The 21,743-nt window shown below is 48.9% G+C and overlaps 6 protein-coding genes across 6 annotated transcripts; 2 read left to right on the top strand and 4 right to left on the bottom strand.

Annotated features, from left to right (window-relative positions):
• Nucleotides 1-2,299: 2,299 nt before the first annotated feature.
• PEX2_039780 (CVNH domain-containing protein) lies at nucleotides 2,300-2,695 on the top strand (the record flags this gene model as incomplete). The annotated part of the gene is made up of 2 exons (XM_016741253.1): nucleotides 2,300-2,432; nucleotides 2,499-2,695. 2 exons carry the CDS (start codon nucleotides 2,300-2,302, stop codon nucleotides 2,693-2,695), a joined length of 330 nt encoding a protein of 109 aa, XP_016596747.1.
• A 2,163-nt stretch (nucleotides 2,696-4,858) lies between these two features.
• On the bottom strand, nucleotides 4,859-7,850 carry PEX2_039790 (putative importin beta-2 subunit; the record flags this gene model as incomplete). Its single annotated transcript, XM_016741254.1, has 3 exons — nucleotides 4,859-4,960; nucleotides 5,022-7,637; nucleotides 7,749-7,850. The coding sequence occupies 3 exons, from the start codon at nucleotides 7,848-7,850 to the stop codon at nucleotides 4,859-4,861; spliced, it is 2,820 nt and encodes a 939-aa protein (XP_016596748.1).
• Nucleotides 7,851-8,787: 937 nt separating this feature from the next.
• Nucleotides 8,788-11,910, bottom strand: PEX2_039800 (uncharacterized protein; the record flags this gene model as incomplete). The annotated part of the gene is made up of 4 exons (XM_016741255.1): nucleotides 8,788-10,713; nucleotides 10,779-11,128; nucleotides 11,176-11,634; nucleotides 11,697-11,910. 4 exons carry the CDS (start codon nucleotides 11,908-11,910, stop codon nucleotides 8,788-8,790), a joined length of 2,949 nt encoding a protein of 982 aa, XP_016596749.1.
• A 563-nt stretch (nucleotides 11,911-12,473) lies between these two features.
• PEX2_039810 (DUF803 domain membrane protein) lies at nucleotides 12,474-13,940 on the bottom strand (the record flags this gene model as incomplete). Its single annotated transcript, XM_016741256.1, has 6 exons — nucleotides 12,474-12,924; nucleotides 12,983-13,274; nucleotides 13,332-13,492; nucleotides 13,544-13,634; nucleotides 13,688-13,778; nucleotides 13,905-13,940. 6 exons carry the CDS (start codon nucleotides 13,938-13,940, stop codon nucleotides 12,474-12,476), a joined length of 1,122 nt encoding a protein of 373 aa, XP_016596750.1.
• Nucleotides 13,941-15,755: 1,815 nt separating this feature from the next.
• Nucleotides 15,756-18,303, bottom strand: PEX2_039820 (uncharacterized protein; the record flags this gene model as incomplete). The annotated part of the gene is made up of 2 exons (XM_016741257.1): nucleotides 15,756-17,186; nucleotides 17,242-18,303. The coding sequence occupies 2 exons, from the start codon at nucleotides 18,301-18,303 to the stop codon at nucleotides 15,756-15,758; spliced, it is 2,493 nt and encodes an 830-aa protein (XP_016596751.1).
• A 458-nt stretch (nucleotides 18,304-18,761) lies between these two features.
• Nucleotides 18,762-20,481, top strand: PEX2_039830 (coatomer subunit delta; the record flags this gene model as incomplete). The annotated part of the gene is made up of 4 exons (XM_016741258.1): nucleotides 18,762-18,764; nucleotides 18,822-19,265; nucleotides 19,319-19,515; nucleotides 19,578-20,481. 4 exons carry the CDS (start codon nucleotides 18,762-18,764, stop codon nucleotides 20,479-20,481), a joined length of 1,548 nt encoding a protein of 515 aa, XP_016596752.1.
• Nucleotides 20,482-21,743: the final 1,262 nt, after the last annotated feature.

The raw sequence follows: 21,743 nt of genomic DNA on the forward strand, positions 1-21,743 counted from the left end.
ATGGTCTAGTCTTCCAGGTGTATAGGGATTAGAGGGAGTTGATCAATTTCAGCATCTATTCAGAATGATCATCAAGAAGGAAAAAAAATGGGAGGGGCCAGTGTGCTTCGTGGAATGGGCTCATTCCTGCAATGTCTAGGGGGTTGAGTTCAACACAGAACGGTAGGATTGTTGAAAGGCAAAAGGGCCATTCGCTTGGAATAGCATCATGCACTCTAGCCCAATGTAATTTAAGCCCAAGTCAGCATCTGTGAGTATGGATGTATGTTGTATATCTACCTCCGAATCTAGAGGTGACTCCCCTGAAACTGTACAAGTGTAATATGCAGATTTATGTGACACGGCCAAATTGGGCCTGGAGGCCACGTTTTCTGGGGATCAGACGTGGAACAAGACGTGTGTCTAAAGTCGGTGTGTGCCACCTTCTGATCTGGACGGGACCTTCTGTCCTACCATATTTACGACTGCAGTCATGACGATGATTACTCTAAAAGGATGATTTAGCTCGCCACACGTGGCACCATAGTTGCACAGAGATTATGATTATATCATCATGCTCCCCAATCTTTGACTGGAACCTTTGAAATATGCCGTGTTTGACACGTTTGATATGTTTGACTGGGTGTTTCAGAGCCGAATACGCTGCCTCCCTTTCAAGGCCATCTGAGGCTTGGCTTTTGAATATCCCATGACCCAAGAGGGAATGCTGTGCGGGTCACCGGAAATGTTCGGGCGACGCTATTTTCTCCGCAGATGTGAAGGAACACAAAACCAGAAGTGTCCAATCAGCAACGATGAGTCTCGCTTGTCGCAACATCAGGCCAAACGTGGTATAGATTGGGGGCCAAATGTCCTTTCCTTTCCTTTTTTCTTTTTTTTCTTTTTCTTTTTCTTTTTCTTTTTTATTCCCTCTGATCAACTTTATTCTTTTATTCTTTTTTGTTTTGGGTCTAGCCTTTTTGCGTCAGGATATCGCCGGAATTGACGGGAGATGCTTGGTATTATATAGTTTTACTCGTCTACCTCCGCGGGGTACGCTTTCCTTCTAGTCCAGCTTCAAATATATAGCAATACTATTGCCCCGTGATCTTGAAACTGTCAGCCATGGGTAAGCAGATCGATCCAGCGACCTCGGAACCCAAGTGCTCCAACCAAAAGAGAAATAAGAATCATGGAGTCCCCCAGTTCTACCGCTAATTCAGAAACACAGCCCGTGGGAGTGCAGTACGCTAACCAACTCTATTCCGCCAAGACTTAGGCTATCCTGGACCTTGTGTGGGGACTGTGATTTTCTTTTGTAGATCATACACCTATGAACTACACTATTGCTGGCCTAATGGTTTGCGAGGCTGTTATTTTGTAGCTTGTAGGTCATCTGGAAAGAATACTGTACATATTTGACGTATTGACACATTCACACATCTAATTACATATCTCGCTGCACTGCAATCTAAGAGACTTTGGATGTATAAAGCTCAGCTCTTAAAGAGTCACGAAGTTTAATGCCTAGATTTAAAAATGGAAAGTTTATTATTTGAGAAAGAAGACATAGTCATGGGAAACAGAGAAGATCGACGGGAATCTTGATTCTCTGTACTCTGTACTCGGTACTCCCTACCTAGTACCTACCATGGACTAACCCTGGAGGTATGGTTCAACCGTCCTTCCCGAATAGACTCCTTAGCGTCAACTCTGTTTCCCAAGCCACCGCCATATCATCTTGGTGATACTTATTGCCCGACTGCTGAGACTAATGCCCGACACTTGATACGTGTGGATGTGAGGCTGACGGCACTTGTGCATGAGATCATTATGACCTTTCACTTGTAAAGATCGCACTCGATTTTAGACAGACCGCCTAGCAGTCCAGCAAGGAATCTTGAATTCCCCCGCATATCTCACATGGGTGTGCTGTATACAGTCAAGTCCTATCCCGGGTGTCATAATGAGAAAACCATGATGGCAGAGCCACCCGCCTCCCCGATTTTAAATGGCCACAGTAGATATCTACACCATATCGATGTCATGAAAGGCAACGACTCTATACTAGACATTCATCCATATCAGGAGCCTCACTCTCTATTTGCTTCTTCTCTTGCTCTCTTTCTCATAATGCAGCACTGTACATCCTGACTGTTCTTGTGTGCCGGGACAACAGACAACGGACAACGGACAACTTGCATATACAACACCCATCCTACCGGATTTCTCATTGGTCAATTCATTCATACCCCACGAGGTTGAACAATAAGTGCCGTGATCCACTGCGCCTGATATTACTCCAGCCCAACACGCCAAGATGGGCTTCCACAGATCATCCAAGGGCATCAACATCAAGGATAAGCACATCCTCACTGCTTACTGCCAGCGAGAATCCGGGGAATCTAAATATTCAGAGCTAGATCTGAATGAGTTTATTGGGGTAAACAAGGGTAAGAACAATCTAAATTCTCTCCTTCCATATTTGACCCAAAATTAACATCATCATTGCAATCTAGGGCAATTGGCCTGGGGCTCCCACGACTTCTCCAAAAGTTCGCGCAATGTTAATTTCAAGCTAGAAGGCCCCGACAACGAGCCTATGCTTTCTGCGCAAATCGATGATGGCGAAGGAAATATTCAAGAGAGCAAGGTGAATCTGGGAGATTGCATTAAAAACGTGGATGGTAATATGAGTTTCATGGAATGTTTCTAGTGGCACGAGGGTCAATGCTTCCTGTTTCCTATCTCATACATCTCAAATTGTGAAATGGAGAAGGAAATAAAACCATTGATTCATTATTTAGTTTCCTATCATTTCCCTGGAAGTGTCAGCCTTCCTAATATCCACAATGCAAGTCGGTCAGAGGTCTGAGCCAAGAGGATCACAGAACACTACTCCGTACAGCTGAGGCTGAAAATAAACTCCGGAGGGCAAAGTTCATCAAAGCAAAAGCTCCGAGAGCACTATATGTAAAACGCGAAAGAAAGCCCAGTTCGTAAGCTACCTGTTTAGGGCAGAGCATCAATCACCCCCTGACCTCGAAACCCGGAGTCCTGACCGAAAGAGCAAAAGAACAACCAGACACTGAATCAGTCTTCAAATCCACCAGGGCAAAAGTCCACAATAGCCCCGGTCATCCTATCTCTGCAAGCCGCAAAAGGCATAGCCCGGGTCCTCTAGAGTGAAAAGCGAAAAGCGAAAAGACACTAGCCCAGGGCACGTCTTGGGGCCTCTAATGGCGCACTACGTAGCACTAAGAACCAGGCGCCCGGTACGCTACCTGTAGGTACATTGTACCCTGCATCAGCACCTGTCATCGACACATGGCATTTTAATCACTGGGTGAGATAGGGTGGGGCCGATAGGATATATGATATTGCGCCCGGGTTCGTGAAAAAAAGTAGTTAAGGGAAAGGCTCGCGTCTTGGTATTTCGGGCGGTTTTTGTCTGAGCGGCCAATCGGTGGGGGGACTGGGCGTTGGCTAGGGGCTTTCGGTGCCGACGAGTTAATTATAACGCGCCAGTTAGGCGAGAGCCGGGAGTTTGCTTAATTGGGCTTATCTTACTAGTTCTGTTTCTATTTCTCTTTCCGTTACCCCGGTGTGTGGAGCTTATGGCTTTGATTGTTTATGATGGTTAGCGGAGAGTCCGAAGATGTGATCCTTGATTCTTCCATGTGGTTTGGTGATGTAAGTGATATGCATGCATCTGCTACTAGGTTATTAATGGCAGGTGACTATGGAGTACTTAGCATGCATGCTGTTTGTACACCGTATCGTCGATCCAAAAATAAATCTGCACCTATTCGGAGATTGCAAAAGCCCTGCTGATCTTAATCTTGCCTTACTTTTTCCCCATCCACTATGTTATACTGGTTCAATGCTTCACGAGTCGATCTTGGTATTTGATATTGGTTTCCCGGCTAGGGGGTGCTTAGGGAGTTTGTGCACAGACAGACGTCAGGGAGATATGTCCGAATAGGCGTGACATACGCTGACACTAGCACACGATCATCTTGTCTGGTTTTGCTTTCTCCTAGAGAAATAAAGGGTTACTAAAGTAGAAACAATTAGGTAAATGGTTGTATTTCGCTGTCGGTAGCAATTTGGTCTATACAAGGCCAACGGATAGGGTGAACAGCGATGCGAATGAAACGACCTAAAGCCCATCAAGGACAACCCTGATAATCCCCAATGATACTTGGTAGCAATTCTTACAATCTTAACCCCTAAAAAACATTGATTGTAGCCAGTGGGACAGCATGTTTCATCTCTTTCGTACTATACAAACCCCGAATATAGTGGAAGGAGATACCTAGGAAGGCGCTAAAAAGAACGCCTCAACAAGATACTACCCAAACGATCTCAAAACTCTACACCCCAGGCTTTTGAAAATGTTGTTTGAGATCTTCATTGACGAGGAAGATCTATCTATCTAGGTATCTATCTAAAGGGGATATGAATATGCCACGTAAAAACCCCCCAAACCAGCGCTGAGAAGACGAAAAAAAAGCAAGCAACCTAGCTAGCCCTGACTTGATGAAGACTATGCACAATAAATGCAAGATAAGAATGGAGAAGTAAAGCAGAGTCAACAAAATAGGAATCATAAAGGGTCATGCGTGCCCATGTTGCAATCATGAGATGTAACGTAAAAAAACAGCTAAATCGCAGATGCTCCTTCCCATGATTTTGCCCCCCTTTCTCCCTCCTCTTTCTATTAACGTGAAATTCCGGCCGCTGACCCCTATGTACTGATCCCCCCAGGGACCCCTCGCCTTCCTCCCCTCCAACCTAACTCCCGCAGGATTTGAGACAGGAAAAAACATCACACCCCGGTGACCGAGGTCTAAGCAGAGATCACCAGGTTCCCTACTTATACCTGGTACACAGTGCGCAGTGTCTGAGCCACGGTCGGGGGTAGCTGGCCAAGGAAGTTGCTAAACTCAGGGATCAATGTCTTATATCCCTGGAGGACCTATATTTATATATTCTGATTAGTGGGATGTTACCCGATAACCAAGGGAAATTGATCTTACCTGCTGGAATGATACCTGGATATCCCGGTACTCTTCCTGTGCCAGTGAGCGGGCGGGGAACGAGGCAATTGCCTGGAAGTAGTCGAGCAGGCTCGACTCCATGGCATGCGGGTTCTTCATCACCACCTGGTTGAATCCGAGGAAGGCGGAAGCCTTTTCACGCGTGAAATCAATCTTGTCCATTGACTTCAGGAAAGGTCCGGAACACTCGCTCAAATGAGGCGCAATCTGGTCCGCACAGCAGAATCCCAGTCGCCCCAACGCCATCGCGGCATTTTCGTTCACCGAATCGATGATTTCCTCGTTAGTGATAATCGTAAAGAGCCCTTGGTACAGTTGCTCCGCATAGGGCGAAAGCGCGGCATTTTCGTGGACGGCGATCTCGCCGCACGACCAACAGGCGTTGTTCAAAACACTGAAGCCGGTATGACGATCGTCATCGCGGATCAGGTCCAAGTCAAGCTGCTTAATCAAAACCGGAGCGAGGGTGGGGAGGAAGGGCTCCAAGTGAGGGAATATGCTTATGGCACAATCTCCCAGTAAAGCGTATGTTGATTGACGGACTTCATAGTTTTCATCCTCCATACAGTAGCGGAGGAGCTCGAAGAAAGACGGCTGTGAAGTACTCACGAGCTCGCCGCTCTTTTGTGGGTCGATGGCTTGAATGATTGCACTGAGAAGGTCAATGCTAGTAACAAGGAAGTCCTTGTCCGGCTCATCAGCCGCGGCGTGTGTTGGTTGGATAGAAGCTTGCAAGTTTCCGTAGATGATCTTCATGCAGCGACCGAAGAGAGGGGGCGCGAATTGGGCAAATGCATCGCCATAGGCTGCAGATATGTATCCGAGGCATTCAAGCAACGGAAAGAGTTCTCGGGAATCATCAGAAATGTAGTTATAGCGACCGATGAGAGCAGGCATCAAGATCTCGATTAGATGCGGCCTCGCTAGCTCGCTCATAACACATTCAGCGAGCGTCTGCACGCAATCATAAAGAATGTACATGTTTCGGTCCTTGTACTTATTGAAGCACGCCACAAACTGGCGCAAGATAGGCTCACAGTAGGGCGCCAAGTTATCCTCTGACTTCTCCTCCAGGCTGGCGAACGCTGAGGCAGCAGCTTCTTGAACCTTCTTGTTATTGTCCAACATGCGATGAAGGATACCTTCCATCATGGGCTCAAAGAATTGGGCTTTCTGAGCTGGGTCGCGGAGATGGGCTGCCCAACCCGAATAACGGGCCAAACACCAGCAAGTGATCTGCCGCACAACAGGCTGGTCATCATTGAGGAGTGAGATGAGGTAAGGGACCAATTCTGGGAGATGAGGAGTGATAGCATCCATACAGCCATCCGCGACTGCACCCAGTGTAAGAACAGCGGCCTCTCGGTTCGGCCACTGCTCATGGCGCAGAGTTTCCATCAGATACGGCAGAAGGATTTCAAAGACAGGACGGTGGTAAACCGTGGAGAAAACATCGAGCGCAGCAGCAGAGCACTTGCGCAAAGTCCAATTACCCGAGGGGTCATCTCCGAATTCCGAGTCCTCAATTTCACCTTCGCTCAAGTCATCCTCGCCCTCATCTGTCTGTTGCTCGAGGGCGTGGGAGGAATCCGGTTGTTCGCCTGGCTTAGACATGTTCAGACGATCACCCTTCGATTTGGCAAACTGTGGCTTTAGATCCTCAGCACGGTCCTCGGCGTCGGCGTCGTCTTGCTCGTCCATCAGCCGAGCCACTTCCTCCTCGTCATAGATCATGTTTTGCAGAAGAACCGGGATGATCTTGTGCATGTATGGAGCCAATTCGGCCTGCAATCGCTCCTGCTCTCCAGCACCAATCCAAAACTCGGCGGCGTCAAGTGCAAGCTCTGGGTCATCCTGGGATTGTTGCTGCATAATGATGTAGTTTACCAATCCTTCCATATGCGGGGCCAGCTTTTCCGGCGCAGTCTCCACGAGTTGCGAGAACGACTGGCACACCATTTGTCGGACTCTGGTGTTTTCATCACCGGCAATTCTGAACAATTGCGAAAGAAATTGGTCGAGCGAGTCTATCAATGCCTGGGGTTTGAATGGCAAGAAAACGTGGATGGCGTTGAGAGAAGCAATCCGGATGCGCGAGCTTTCGACCGAAATGAATTGCAGCAAGCTGGGGATGATGATATCCAGAGGACGTTGGCCCTGATAATCACGGTCTAGAACCTTGCGGTTGTCCTCACAGACCTTGCACAATGTATCCATTGCAGCTTCCCTAGCCGGCATGGGGACATCCCCGCTGGCATTAGCGACAGTAGTCAACAGCTCATTGACAATCTCAGGCCAGGCCAAGAGGCCTCCATGAAGCACCATTGCGGTGATAATGTTACCGGCAGCTCTCGAGACATTGCGGTCAGTGTCGCGTAGTGTAACCAGAGCCGCGGATTTGATGAACGCCAAGCTTTGAGGGGAGATCGTGCTATAAGCAAGGGCAATCTTCGTCTTGACGTTTACGGCGGCGGCAAATCGAACAGTAGGGTATTCATTCTCGTTAATTCCTGCCAGGGGGGCAGCTTGCGGACTGGAAAAGATGTAGGTGATGTAATTGACGTAATCAGGAGAAGAGGTCGCTTGTGCGAGCATCTATTAACAAAAAAAAATCCACGGTTAGTTTTCATCTTGGGGTAGTGTATGTGCGGCGACCGCAGTCAAGAGGAAGCTCAATAGGATTGAAAAAAAAGGCCAAGACATTACCTGTTCAGCCTCTGCTCGTGCTGGAAGATTAGCTCCATTAAGCGAATCGCGAAGGTAGCGAGCCAGCTGCCTCAATGGCTCTTGCTGAGGTTGCCAATTCATCTTGTCTTAGTGAAGAGACTCGATGCGACAGAGGTAAGTCGAAAGTGCGAGTAGCACAGGAGCCCCGCCGAAAATGTGGGAACGGGCCCCCTTCGTTTCCCCAGATCAAGGAAGCAAGGCCGAAATCTCCGATCCGCTAAGGCAGATCCAGAAATGAGACTGGAAGTAATTGGCTAAAGCGAATTTGCATCAAGGTCAGAATCAAATAAAGTTGTCGGAGACGACCTCAGACTGAGGGGTGTATGTGCTGTGGGCAGAAAAAAGGGACTGCTGAAGATGGTAGGCGGTCAGTCTATTGGGAGTAGAAGTCCAAGAAGGCGGATATGCGAATAAAAGATAGGCTGCATTTCACAATATATTTATCTAAAAAATATATGCCTCCTGAGAATGGGAGTGGATGGGTTTGACAGTTGAGTGAAGTTGAATTTGAAGTTGGGGACAAGTAGAGAAAAAGTCACGATGGAAAGAATTCGCGGGGGCAGCACCGCAAAAAGATACCAAATGTACATCAGAGTGACTTGGTATCTCCGATCTTTAGCGATCAGTTTATCTCGCTAATAGCGGCTTTACCAGTCAGCAGTCCACGGGTCCACGGGTACCTTGTGATAGAACACTATCAGTTTCAATGTCTCTCTCGAAGATACTTAACTATGATGTCTTTCTACACTTGAATTCCCTGGAAAGCATTCCACTTTATCCGTTCTATTGATCATATATGTGAATCCCGGACCAGTCCCCTTTCAAGATGGTGACAGTTAGGAAAGACACCTAATAGTACATACCAACATTATGCCAAGGAACATAACTATGCAAAAAGACTCCTCAAAAATTGTGAGTGACTTAAGAGCCAAGCGATAACCTGAGAGTGAAAGCTATGTAAACGAAAGAGGAATAAGTGCAAGCAATCTCGCAACTCACCTCACTATTACAGGTGCAATCACGCCCAAACCATCTTCTTAAGATCATAAACCAGATATTCCAACCACCCAGTCCTTTTCTTGGCATCTGCCAAAGAGATGATATCAGACTGTTCAACCACAGAGACCGCCTCTACATTTCGACCCTGACCCGCAAGCATCGCCCGCTCTATATCCAAACAGACCGAGCGAACCCGATCCATCTCCCGAACAGCCCCAGTGCTAGGCCCAAGCCGTGGACTAGCCACCGGGTTCGACAGCGGCAGGCCCTTGAATGCGACGAATCGTGTCGTCGTAGGCTTGCTACCCCGCAGCCAGGATACGAGGTCCCATTCACTATTGGCGCTAGCGGTAGTCTCGAGCGTGCTGAGGTCGACATCACTCTGCAGGGATCGGGTATTAACACGGAGGGTGTTTGTGTCGCCGTCACGGTAGACTATGACGAGACCGACGTTGGTCGCCTCGTTGGCTTGGCTATCTGTCAATATGGATGTGATGTATGTACCGTAGTGGATGCGCGAGATGGATCGGAGGTCGATGCGCTCAAAGGACAGCACTTTGTCAGTCTCCCAGTCGAAGCGACAGCTGTAGACTGCGGCGTCGGTTAGGAGGAGGACTGATTCCTCAAAGGGTAGAGTGCGAAGGGTGTTGGGTTGGCGGGGCGTCAACATGGTCCAGCCGCCTAGGAACTCTTCAGAGGGGCTACTGATAACTATCTTGCAGCTTGTGTCAATGGCGTTCTGGCGGAGCTTTTGGACTGAGATTCCTGGATCAGTAGTCTGGAGTTGGATGGCGAACTCGTCGAAGACGTGAGTTGAGACGTTGCCGAGGAGGTAGTCGATGCAGGCTTGAGAGAAGAAGTCATTTACGATGTTGTTGTAGTAGCGCGAGAGTGTCAGTCCCAAGTCATTGAGGGCGCCTCTATAGTCTCGCTTGCGTGTACGGGTGTAATCCCCCTTCAGGGCTGCCGTTGATGAATATTGCTTGGAGATGGCATCGCCGTTGTCTGCCCAGAGCGTATTGAACCATTGGGTGGAAGAGTCACCACCAATATCAATGTCAATGCCTTCATGTTCCAGTTGACGCTCTAGGGCCCATTGGCCGAATGCACACTGGGCAACACCAGTGCGATCGAGACAATCCATGCAATTGGTTCTGATGATACCCTTTTGGGTCTGTATGATGTCGTTGTCTGTGACGATGGTGTAACAGAAGTCATTCAATGTATCTTTCAGTCGGTCGACCAGGCGAGATACATTTTCAAACTTCATGCCCCGGCACTCGTGGTGGAAGTCAAACCACTCAAGTTGCAACGGCTTACCATCGATCCCACCGGCAGCATTAAATGATTCGGTGTATCGCTCATATTGTTCTCCTAGCTTCAATTCACCAGCCAGCTTGTCAATAAGAGAAACAGCCTGGATATTTCCATACCGTCGACTGAACTCTCGGAAATGTCTACCGAAGGCAAGGAGATTCGTATCGGCGGAGTGATGGAGAACTGGAACTGGCTTCAATGCATATGGGGACTGCGAGAAGTAAAGAGGAATGGAACCTCGGACTTGCAGATATGAGTAGGCAGGGTGAGATGGAGTCCACTCCGGAACCGAAAGAATCTGCTCGGTTTCGACTGTGTTGGCTGTATTCCCCTCATCATCGACACCACGGCGCAGGTAACGGAGTCCTGGTCGCTTGACAGAACGTCGAGAAATGAGAGTCAAAAGATAATCACGCTTGCTGGCGTTAGTCTCAACAGCTTCAGCCTCGTGTTTTTCACCAAGGATTCGGCCATCCGCGAGTTCCACTGAGTCCTTCGAAGGTTGTTTCCTTTCAGCACCAGCGATTGTGAACTCTCGTTGGCCGACAAAGCCTTGAATCAATGGCAGAACAAAGCCATGTGTCCCATGGTCAATGAATTTGTTCATCAGATGCCTATTCCAAAAATACTGCTAACGAGTCAGCAAGCAAATCTTCACGGAAAACATACTGCGAGCCCTTAGGTCGCACATACCAATGGGTCCACAACTTTGTGGAGCGGAAGCTGATCCTTCCGAGCTTCCTGCGTATGTAAAGAGCGCGTAAGGTCATAATCATACGCAAAGAAAAAATTATGCGAGGCGAACAAGAGTTTCGTATAGCGAAGCAGTTTCGGTAGCAACTCCGCAGTCTGGTCAGATTTAGGCCGATCAGGCTCGCTCTGGGCCCCGGTATCTTCGGAAAGAGCGTCATCTACAGCTTCATGCTTAGTTTCACTAGCATCGACCGGAGGACTGGAAGCTTCGTCCAACGGAGACTCTGGCATATCCTGCTCTAGAGCTCCGGGCCTGGGCAAGCCCAGGTTTTTACGCGAGAGCCAATTGGCTGCAAANTTGCTTCATGCTTAGTTTCACTAGCATCGACCGGAGGACTGGAAGCTTCGTCCAACGGAGACTCTGGCATATCCTGCTCTAGAGCTCCGGGCCTGGGCAAGCCCAGGTTTTTACGCGAGAGCCAATTGGCTGCAAATCTGCCGAAGCGGACTTTCTTTGCAATCACATCTTCTGCGATACTGCCAACGCTAGTTCCGCGGGCATGATATGTGTCGCGAGTAGGTGATGCGGGCAGGCTGCCGATCTCCGCCTCCGCCTCGTCTCTGTCGGTCTCGTTATCAGGGAGGTCATCTTCGTCGGAGGACGCTTCGATGGTGACTTCCTCCTGCGAGGATTCTTTCTTGGCTTGTGTGATCGCGCGGGAAGCATCTGCTTGGGATGAGACCGGAATAATCGCGACGTTGGTTACGGCGTAGATCGGGCAGCCTCGGATCTGCGCTACTTGCTGACGCTGTGTGATGGAAACGAGAAATGAGTATGAAGCGACAGATAAGAGACCTGCAGCAACAACGCTTTGAAATTAGTTTGTTGTTTCAATTTCACTCAGTTCGTCAACCTACCTATAAGACCGTGGGCCTCTAGGGCGTCCTTTCCGTTGAGAGGCTCCGAGGCGCCAGCGGGCAACACGGTGATTTTGTTCGTCTTATAGTCGATACGGATGGATGAGGCCTCATTGCTGCTACCAGCGGTATGGCGTGGCCCGCTAGCCTGGGGATGTAGGATCAGGCCGTCCACTGCGGCAACGATGGCCAATTTGCGCAATAAAGCGGGCATCGCGCAAGTTCCCCGCGTTCGAAGGGAGCCAAGATCACACAGCTGCCCTTCCAATGACGTCTATATGCCCCCTTCAAAGGTACTACCCAAAACCATCTAATAGAGAAGTTTAAAGATGTAGAAATGGAAAAAGCAAGAATCTCGGATGGGCATGTTCCATAAACAGCTGACCTGCAAATACATCATCGGCCCAGCCCCACCCAGATACATCGCCAGTCTATTCTGCAGAAATCCAACTTGAACTATATACAAGCCTCTCGCCACGCCAGATCACCGATAAAGAAAAAAAAATGGAAATGAAAATAGAAAAAAAAGACATCAAATCCCAACCATCCAGAGAAACCCAGAGTCATATTCAGTCGTTCATACAGGCATGTCCAGTGCCTGATGAGTTCGCCCGAGTTCAATGCAACTCTGGCATTTTCGGGGAACAGTAAAAATACAAGTGGAGATCAAGCCCGTGGAAGGGAAGCTTGCAGTCGAGTGTGTAGAGAGGAAGGAGAATCATTTCAAAGACCTTGTTATAAGGCGAGGGTTGGAATCAGACCTTGAGACACCCGCGATCAGAGCTGACTGTTCCGCTTGGTGTGCACTGCAGTCTGTGTTTCGGTCTGTGGGAAAGTCGGACCTGGCTCCCCATCACTTGCTTCGGTCAAGATGTCCATGCCGATCCCATTCTCCACATCATATGCGTGGATGAGGCCTTCGCGGTCGCTGTTTCCATTGAAATATGCGCTCGAGGAGCTTCGGCGGGACTGCATCGAACGACGGGTCTGGAAGCTTGCCATACCGTCTGTTGGCACTCCGTCCTCGTCAAGTTTTGAATTTACCATGGTGTGTCCATCAGGGTCATGTCGGGAAAGGTTCAGAAGGTACACCCCGGTGAAAATGATAAGGAATCCACAGAGTAGAGATATGGTGTTGACGGCGTCGGTGGTATTGAATCCCTTGAAAAGGATGAAGGAGGCGCAGAGGGTCGCGGTCGTGAAGGTAACATAGTAAAGTGGGTTCACGCTGTTGAAAAGAATCATGTTAGCCTCCTATCTTCATATTGATCAATGTTTACACTCACATCGAAGTCGAGAAAGAGTTCAATGCTTTGTTGAAGTAATTCATCTGCGTCAGAATGCAAAATCCAGTCACAATGGCAAAGACGTAGGTGGATGCGTGGACGAATTGGTTGTTGCCACCAATGGTCAATTTCACTGCAATACCAAAGGCCTTGACGGACATGACGGAAACCGATCCAACGGTGGAACAAATCGAGATGTAAACGAGCGGGTTCTTTTTTCCATAGACGGGCGCAACCCGGTAGATCATCAGAGTCGAGAAGACCGCAACTGCGACACAGTAGAAAAGGAAACCTAGTCGCAAAGTCAGCGGTGGTTTTCGGGGACCGGACGCTGATCAAGTCTTCGTACCTGGCTGAACCGCGTATCCAAGAATCTCATCGACTGTCTCCACCTGCTTGTCTGGAGGCGCATGGAGAACAATGACAACCGATCCCAGCAAGCACAGCGCACAGCCCAATTTTCCTAACACACCAAGTATCTCGTTGAGGAAGTAGGAACTCAGGACCGCACTGTGTCATGTCAGCTGAGATTATACATGTCATTAAGGAAGGGATGCCTACCCGATCAGAACACTCAGCGCACCTAGTGGCGTAACTAGGATTGCAGGCGCAAAGGCGTACGCAGCAAAGTTGGCGACTTCACCAAGGGCCACTATGAGCCTGTCAGCATCTCTAAATGTCAAGTCTAGCAATTAGTTTTCGTACGTGTCACTATACCACCCCACCATACAGGACTCTTCAGGTATGAGAATCCTTCGCCCTCAAACCCATGTCGTTCGCAGGCGTGCATCAAGCCCTGTATTCAGACGCATTAGCGGCTCTGCTCCGATGATGATCGCTTTGACCCGAATCGCCGCGGTGTTTGTCAAGCGCACCCGGAATCTAAGCGCCCATTTCCCGGGAAAATTTGTGGCACACCAACCTTTTTGGTGATAACAAAACTCGTACCGATGGCCATGGTGGATACAATGGCTAAAATGAGCCCGACATATCTATAAGGGCGCAGTGCGCAACCATGTCAGCGCCGACCAGCTTGCCCTCGGGGGGCCAATTCGGGAGGGAGTTGGGAGAGCCATACTTATCTGGAAGCATTTTGACGTGATTCCTATCTTAGGAGCCGGGAGCTCCTACTGTCGAAAGACCTCCAGTGCCGGTAATAGATCGGAGAATGATCGAGAGACTCGGGTGAGCGAAGGAAGGGGTCGTGGTAATATGGGGGCTTAAGGACTAGGGGAAAACAAAGGGAGCGAAGGACAAAACAGAAAAACGAGCCAGCCCGAGATTTCTGATGAGTAAGGAGGATGAGAGGGAGCTTGGAAGATAGGTAAATGGCCAGAAGCCAGAAGCCAGAGAGACCAGAGAGTGATGTGCCTGCGTGCGGTGGGGTTCCGTTTCAAGCCCGATCGGGGGACGCGTAAGAGAACAACGGGGCTAAGAGGGCTTGGGAGGCGTGGGAGGCTTCCAAGTACCGAGGTGGTTTGGGGATGCTTTAGGTAATTTTAATTTTAATTGGATTCCTTTAGTTATTATTAGGTTTTATATGAATATGCATAGATAATATGTAGAGCTTGAAATAGAATAGGTGGCCCCAACTCCTGTATTAGTATTTTATGCATTATTTACATCCAAGTATGTTGTACGGAGTACTAACTATGTACATCCAATGTACACAACACTACGGGGTACTTTGTATGTATATTGTATTCATAGTTATGGATACTTGTCTGAAAGGTACAGAGTACAGAGTACTACTATTGGTCTCTCTTATTAAAACAAAAGCCAAATGGACCCTGAAATGAGGCCAAGACCGGTGTTTCAGCTCCCTCCGAATGCGGCGTGGGTTTCTATACTTAGTCTGGAATCCCCAGAGACTCCAATTTGGATCCACTGCATAACATTATCTTGCGTGGCTGAAAATGAATACAAAATAAATACCCCGTATGGAATTGAGAAATACATATTTAGGACCATTATACTTATACCGAACTATTACATGTATGTATCTGCAAAGCATACATCTATCTATTCTACAATATCCTGATCCCCGCCATCCCCGGAATGTTTCTCCTTTGTGCCCCATAATATAAGCGAAATTAGGCAGTTAAAACATTTCAAATCTGGGGGGATGGGATCAGATATACCGATTTTTCTAAATTTGTACAAGTTGACAATCAGAAGCTGGGACATGTTTTGGAAATACTTAGAAAGCATACATCTGAAAATCATGTGGGGTAAAGATTCATTGGTAGAATACTACAAACACGTGGACTAACCCATTCCGCCGATACGCCAGATCCTAAGGGAAATGCATTGAAAAACACGCAGCCCAAACGGGCACCCATCAACACCGAACAAAGATTTTGGGCCGAAAACCGGCAGTGGTATCTTGAATCGCAATGGCAGGGGAAGAGTAGAAGGACAAAATAAGAAGAAAACGCAAGAATAGATGATGGGTAGTCGAATGATGTGTCAGGAGAACCCAGGGTTTGATCCAGATGCGGGATGGAAAAGGAGAAAGCGCATGCCCCAAGGAACTTGAAGGCGTGCGCATGCTGAGGGAAGGGGTCGAACATACCTGTGTTTTGTTAGTAGTCGAACGAGACACTGTGTCCATCGGTCGAGGTCGTTGCTGGCAAGTATGATGATTAGTATGTTGGAGGTAATGTGTTGCGTGGAACGAGCCATCAAGGGTCAGACTCGCTGGACACCAATCATGACGAATGATAGAGATTGCAGAAAAAGGCCCAGGGGTAAAAAAAAGTAGGAACATGGTTTACGAAGAGCGGCGACGTTTGGTGTCAACTGTGGTTTCCACCAGATCCCAGTCGTCTTCATCTTCGCGAGACCGTTTGGCAGACGAGCTCTGGTTGGTTTGGGGATCTGTCAAGGAAGGGTCTGTTCCAACCAGCTCTACAGCCTCCGATTCTTCAAAATGGGTGTCATAGTCGCCAAAATGGTTCTCATCAAACTCGTGGTCATCAGCACTCTCATCATCAGCTGCAACAGGAGCATCGAGTTCATCCTCAGGCTCGTTGTAGTCTATGCCCTCGAAATGATCAAGGGCATCGTCCTCTATGTCTTTTGGGGGAGTCTGCATCAGGTCTACAGCAATTCCAAGTAAATCATCTGCAGGCTCTGGTGTTTGCTCCTTCTTGTCGGAGGCGTCATTCAAGCCGCTGCCAAGCGGCGGTGCCGGCTGGTCATGGGAAGGGTGGTTGTTTTCATCCTGTAGGATAATTTCCGAGACAACTTCGTCTGTTGGCGGGGCATCTAATTCATCTGCATCCTCTTCATCAAGGACAGACGTTTGATCAGCTGGCTCCTGAGCATCAAAATCAATATTTTCACTGCCAGTGATATCTTTTTGGAAAGCCTCTGAATCATCGACCGAGCCGATGTCTTCGTGCTCATAGTATTCCTCAGCTCCCAGATCATCGTTCTCAAGTTCCTCTCCATAAAAGTTCTCGTCATCGTTTTGATCTGTACCGGCGTCCGCAGTAACGTCCAGAGGGACATGCTGGACATGCTCTTTGATCTCGCTTGCACTAGGCAGTGCAGCTACCGTGGCAGTAGAATCACTCTGCCGGCCCTCAGAATCATAGTGCTCTTCGTTGATATCGCCACGGTCATGATCGTGTTCTTGATCTCTTTCAATATGATGAGACACATCGGAGTGGTCTGCCTCTTCGTTCTCGGGTTGGGCTAGATGAGGTTCAGACACAGGTGCAGCCTCAGGACTCCGCTCACTAGAGGTAGATCTATTCGCGTCCTGCGCATGCACAAACTCCGGCTGAGCGGAAGGGACATCTTCGGGCTGGACTTGAGACTGTTCGTCATCTAGCGCTTGCTCTTCTTCGGGTCCTGGGGCCGTTTGCACTTCCGTGATTGAAAGCTCTTTTTGAGCCTCATTGGTGTAGTAGACCTCGTCTTCGTGCTCCTCAGCCCCATGGGCGCCAAGATCCTCATCGGAACCTGGCTCGGCTTCATCATATTCATCCCATGCATGAAGCTCGGAATGAAGTTCGGAAAGTTTCTTGCCTTCAATTGCAGCGTCATTGAGATCTGCGATCTCAGCCGGGAATGCGCGCTTGGTGCTTAGCGTAAGATAAAGGGCATCGGGGTCGGCCGTGCCATCATTACGACAAAGTCTAACATAAAGATCTAGGATCTGATGCAACGTGACCTGAGACGTGTGGAATGAGTCCTGAGAGGATAGGTCAGTAAGTTTGCAGATGGGGGATAATTGAGAAGGTATTTACCTCTGTCATTTGGATACCAAGAGTGTCAATATCGATGACCAGGACCTCATTGCCTGCCATTGTTTTTTGAAGCACCTCGCGCAGCGCCTTGAATATTTGACCAATATTTTCGTAAGCTAAAGCTTCATCTTCAATAAAGAAGGTATCCGCCAAGTCTCCCTCAAGGGGAGGGAACAGAGCGATTTCACAGTCCTGATAGAGAATTTTGACTGGATGAAGAGGCTCATCTATGTATGTGACCTGCTGGAGAGATGCATCCTCACCTACAACCGAGTGATTTCCCTCGGACACAGGCTGCGCCTCTAGGTGCGCATCGTCATCATCATGGGAATCCTCGGCTGAGTGTTTGATTTGACTGGTCTCCGGGTCCTCGTTGGGAACTTGCGTTACCTCAGTCTCTGAGACAGCAGATTGTGATATCTTATTAGCCTCTTCGCTAAGCTCTGAATTTTCAGTATGACCGCCGGTTTCAGGACTGATAACTGTTTCGGATGGTTCCTCAGCAAGACCATCATCACCAACCGTGTTTAGCTGGGCCTGCATGTCTAGGCCCTCAACTCCAGAAGCCTGAGCCTCATCTTGGACTGGAGCAAATTCCACAGAGCCACTTGGGCCTTGAGTTGCTGCTTCGAGGGGTTCCGCAGTTGTGACTGTGGCATCCTCCTTGATGGTGCTGGTAGCGTCTCCATTGCTGCCCGCAGGTTCAAGATGAATGACGGGGGCAGGAATATTGACGGCTTCGGCCTCATCAGTCTCAATCATTTCTTCTTCGTATGGCTCTTCCTCAAATTGCACGTCAATATCGTTGTCTTCATCGGCGTAGTTGTCAGCGTCGATCATCGACCCTTCGGAGGGTTCATCGGCCATGTCGGCATCGTAGATCGCGTCATTGTTGAGTTCGTTAGGCTGAGAGGTACTTGTAAATTCATCTGCGCCCATCATATCACTGTCCATGTTCGAGACATGGTCCTCCATGAGGTCGATATCGATGTCAAAATCATCAGCCGGCCCTTGATAGGGCGAAGCCATCTCCATAGAATCACCCGTAGCTGGGACTTCCATTATGTGGTATGCGCTCAAGGGAGCTGCTGTCATAGCAAGAAAACGCGTAAAGATGTGATCCGGGGTCGTGGGTGGTGTTGGAAAGTTCAGCAATGACGTTCCATAAGAGCGGTTGAAATGAGGGTTGAAAATGAAAGAAAAAAAGTTCCTCAGCGATACCTAGAGCAAAAGGCTACGGGTAAGAGCGAGAGAACGATGAACTAAGTGTGAGTGAAGTGTATTCGACGCGTGGGAAAAAGATGAAGTGAAGAGAAAGTGTCTGGTCGACGACTAAGCGAAAGGAATGCACGGGCCAACCGCCGCCGAAGTGAACAGAGTAGCTCCCTACCGCTGCCAACCATCAACACCAGGGCGTACGCTTCTAGTCAACCCTACGCTTCTTTATCCTTTTCTATACTCCTTTCTTTAATCACTCTTTTATTGGCATTTGTTTGCCCCTTTTGTGCTGTTTTCTCACCATGGTAAGCCCTTGTTCAATCCAATTCGCGGGGGAATTGGACTAATACACAACACAACAGGTCGTTCTCGCAGCGTCGATATGCACCCGCGGAGGTAAAGCGGTCCTCTCGCGCCAGTTCCGGGAGATCTCTAGGTCCCGAATTGAAGCCCTTCTCGCCTCCTTCCCCAAGCTCGCAGACTCCGGAACCCAGCATACCACCGTCGAGCAAGACAACGTGCGCTTCGTGTACCAGCCGTTGGACGAGTTGTATATTGTGCTGATCACCAACCGTCAATCGAACATTCTCCAAGACATCGACAGTCTCCATCTCTTTGCGCAAGTCACCACCAGCATCTGCAAGAGCCTAGACGAGCGGGAGATTCTTCGCAATGCATTTGAGCTCCTGAGTGCTTTCGATGAATTGGTGACCATGGGATACCGGGAGAATCTTTCTCTCTCACAGATCAAGACCTTCCTGGAAATGGAGAGTCACGAGGAGCGAATCCAGGAGATCATTGAGCGGGTATGTTGTGAAACCACCGGCGAGATTAGTTCATGGCTGACACACATTGGTAGAACAAAGAGCTGGAGGCCAGCGAAGAGCGCAAGAGGAAAGCAAAGCAGCTGGAAATGCAACGTAAAGAGGCTGCTCGCACAGGTCGTGCCGCCGCCCCAAGAACTCCGTCCTACCCTGTCTACACACCCCCAGCGCGCCCCTCCGTGCCCGACACTTATGATTCATACGAGGCCGAGAAGAAACAGTCCTTCGCCAAGTACGTTCGGTTGACTCCTGATTTAACCGTTTCGAGGCTACTGCTGACTAGATGATAACTAGGCCTATTCCCACTCGCGGTAAGGGCATGCAACTAGGCAAGAAATCAAAGGCAACGGATATCTACGAGAAGGTCCGTGGTGATATGGGCCCCGAAATCGAAGAGGAGAGCCCATTGGTAGCTCCACAAGCTTCGACTCCAGTGCACGACATTCCCTCAGCCCGCGAGTCTCTCAACGCGGATCGGGAGCCCATCCAACTCACAATCGCCGAGACCATCTCAGCCACACTTACTCGCGAGGGAGCCCTGAAGTCTTTCGAGGTTAAGGGTGACATGCAGCTCCGTATTAGTGATCCCTCACTCACCAAACTCCGACTCGACTGCCAGGCTGTTCCCACACATGGCGCACAGTTCCGCACCCACCCCAATGTCGACAAAGCTCTCTTCACCAACTCTTCCGTGATCCAACTGAAGGACACTACCAAGCGCTTCCCTGCCAATAACTCCATCGGCGTCCTCCGGTGGCGCGTTGCCAGCTCGGCTGATAATGCCGATATTCTCCCCATCACATTCACCGTTTGGGTTAACAAGGGCTCTGACTCCACCACCGTGACTGTGGAGTATGAGCTCACCGGCGATGACAGTCTCCGCGATGTCGTTGTCACTATTCCATATGGCACGACAGAGCCTGCTGTATCTAGCTTTGATGCGGTCTACGAGGTCTCCGGTGACAGTTTGGACTGGAACCTAGGTGCTGTTGATGAGTCGAACGCCTCTGGCAGCTTTGAGTTCGAGGCTATTGATGCTGATGAGAATGAGTTCTTCCCTATGAGTGTCCGCTTTACCAAGACCAAGCCTTTCGTGGATGTCGACATCAACAGTGTTTCCCTGCTAGAGATGGAGGGTGAGGGTGTTGCGTTCTCGAAGGAAGTTCGAAGTGTTGCAGAAAACTTCCTCATTGAGTAAAAATGGGCTTGGAGTGCTACTGTATAGAGTTCCTAATGATGTTCGGATTGTGGTGTTCTTTAATTGCTTCCAAGATCGTGTTAAGCCAATGCCTGATTTGAATCTTTCTTAACTTTTTCCTCGTTCTTACAATAGTATATCCTCAGTCGTCACCTAGGGTTGAGGGCCTGACAAACAAGGCCATTTGGCCCACCAAATTAAACCTTGGAAGGTTATAATCATCCGAACGTAATGGAACGTCAGGATTATGGGCTTGTCTCAAATTAACTCAATGAAGACGGGGGTACACCAAGACGGGAGACTTTGGTGAGAATTGCCGTCAAGCTTTTCCCCCCTTGGGGCTTATCATCCTCTTTCCGAATTGAGGTGTCTTGGACTGAATGCCAACCAGGGACGAACCACTTCAATGTCCGTGCCGCCACAGTCTAACGTCAGATTGACTTCGAAGCTTCAGGTCTGGGCCACCTGGGAACTATTTACTATTTACTATTTACTATTCACTATTCACTGATGGTTAAAGATGGCTACTTCAAGACTGCGAAAGTTCAACGTTTGTTCATGAGCTCCTTAAAACACACAATTCAGAGTTTCAAGAACAGCCCTGAGGCTGAAGCACTGAAGGTTCACATTGTAAACTCTGCATGGTCCGAAGCTTACATCCTCTTACTTAAATCCTATATCACGACCCTTGGTCGCTACATCGGAGTCCAGAGCTAGTCGGTACTAACAACCGAAAGCTGAGCCTGTCAAAAAGATGGATCACCGGGGGAGGTAATCTGATGGTTGAGCCAATACTTCAGGCTCTCTGGAGTAATCAGATCCATCAAAGTCCACATAGGCTGTTTGGTTGATGGCAAATAGCGTGATCAATAACCAAAAGAAGAGATTTTGCTCATGAAAACGTTGAACTTTCGCCCCATGCCCTGCAAGGAGATTGAGGCAAACCCACACACAGCTATTCCTGATTTGGCGAACGGGTGGCCAATGGTGCGCGTTTACTCATTACCCTAAACGAGCATTGGATGTCATCGCAGAGTATCTATCGGGCTTGACCAGCTCACTATTCCCAACGGTGCCCGAAACCCGAGCCCTTTTCCCTTTCCCCTTCCCCGAATATATGCTTCTCGTGGGTCAAATCCTGGGGTGTTCTATAAAACCCAATGATCTTCCTTTTCGTGTTACACCATTGTATTGACTATTTGACTGGGCATATGTGACGGCAATAAGCAGGTGCTGATATTGCCATTTCAATATATATCAAA

Source organism: Penicillium expansum (genome assembly GCF_000769745.1).
Source record: "Penicillium expansum strain MD-8 chromosome Unknown contig127, whole genome shotgun sequence".
NCBI classification, from domain to species: Eukaryota; Fungi; Ascomycota; class Eurotiomycetes; order Eurotiales; family Aspergillaceae; genus Penicillium; species Penicillium expansum.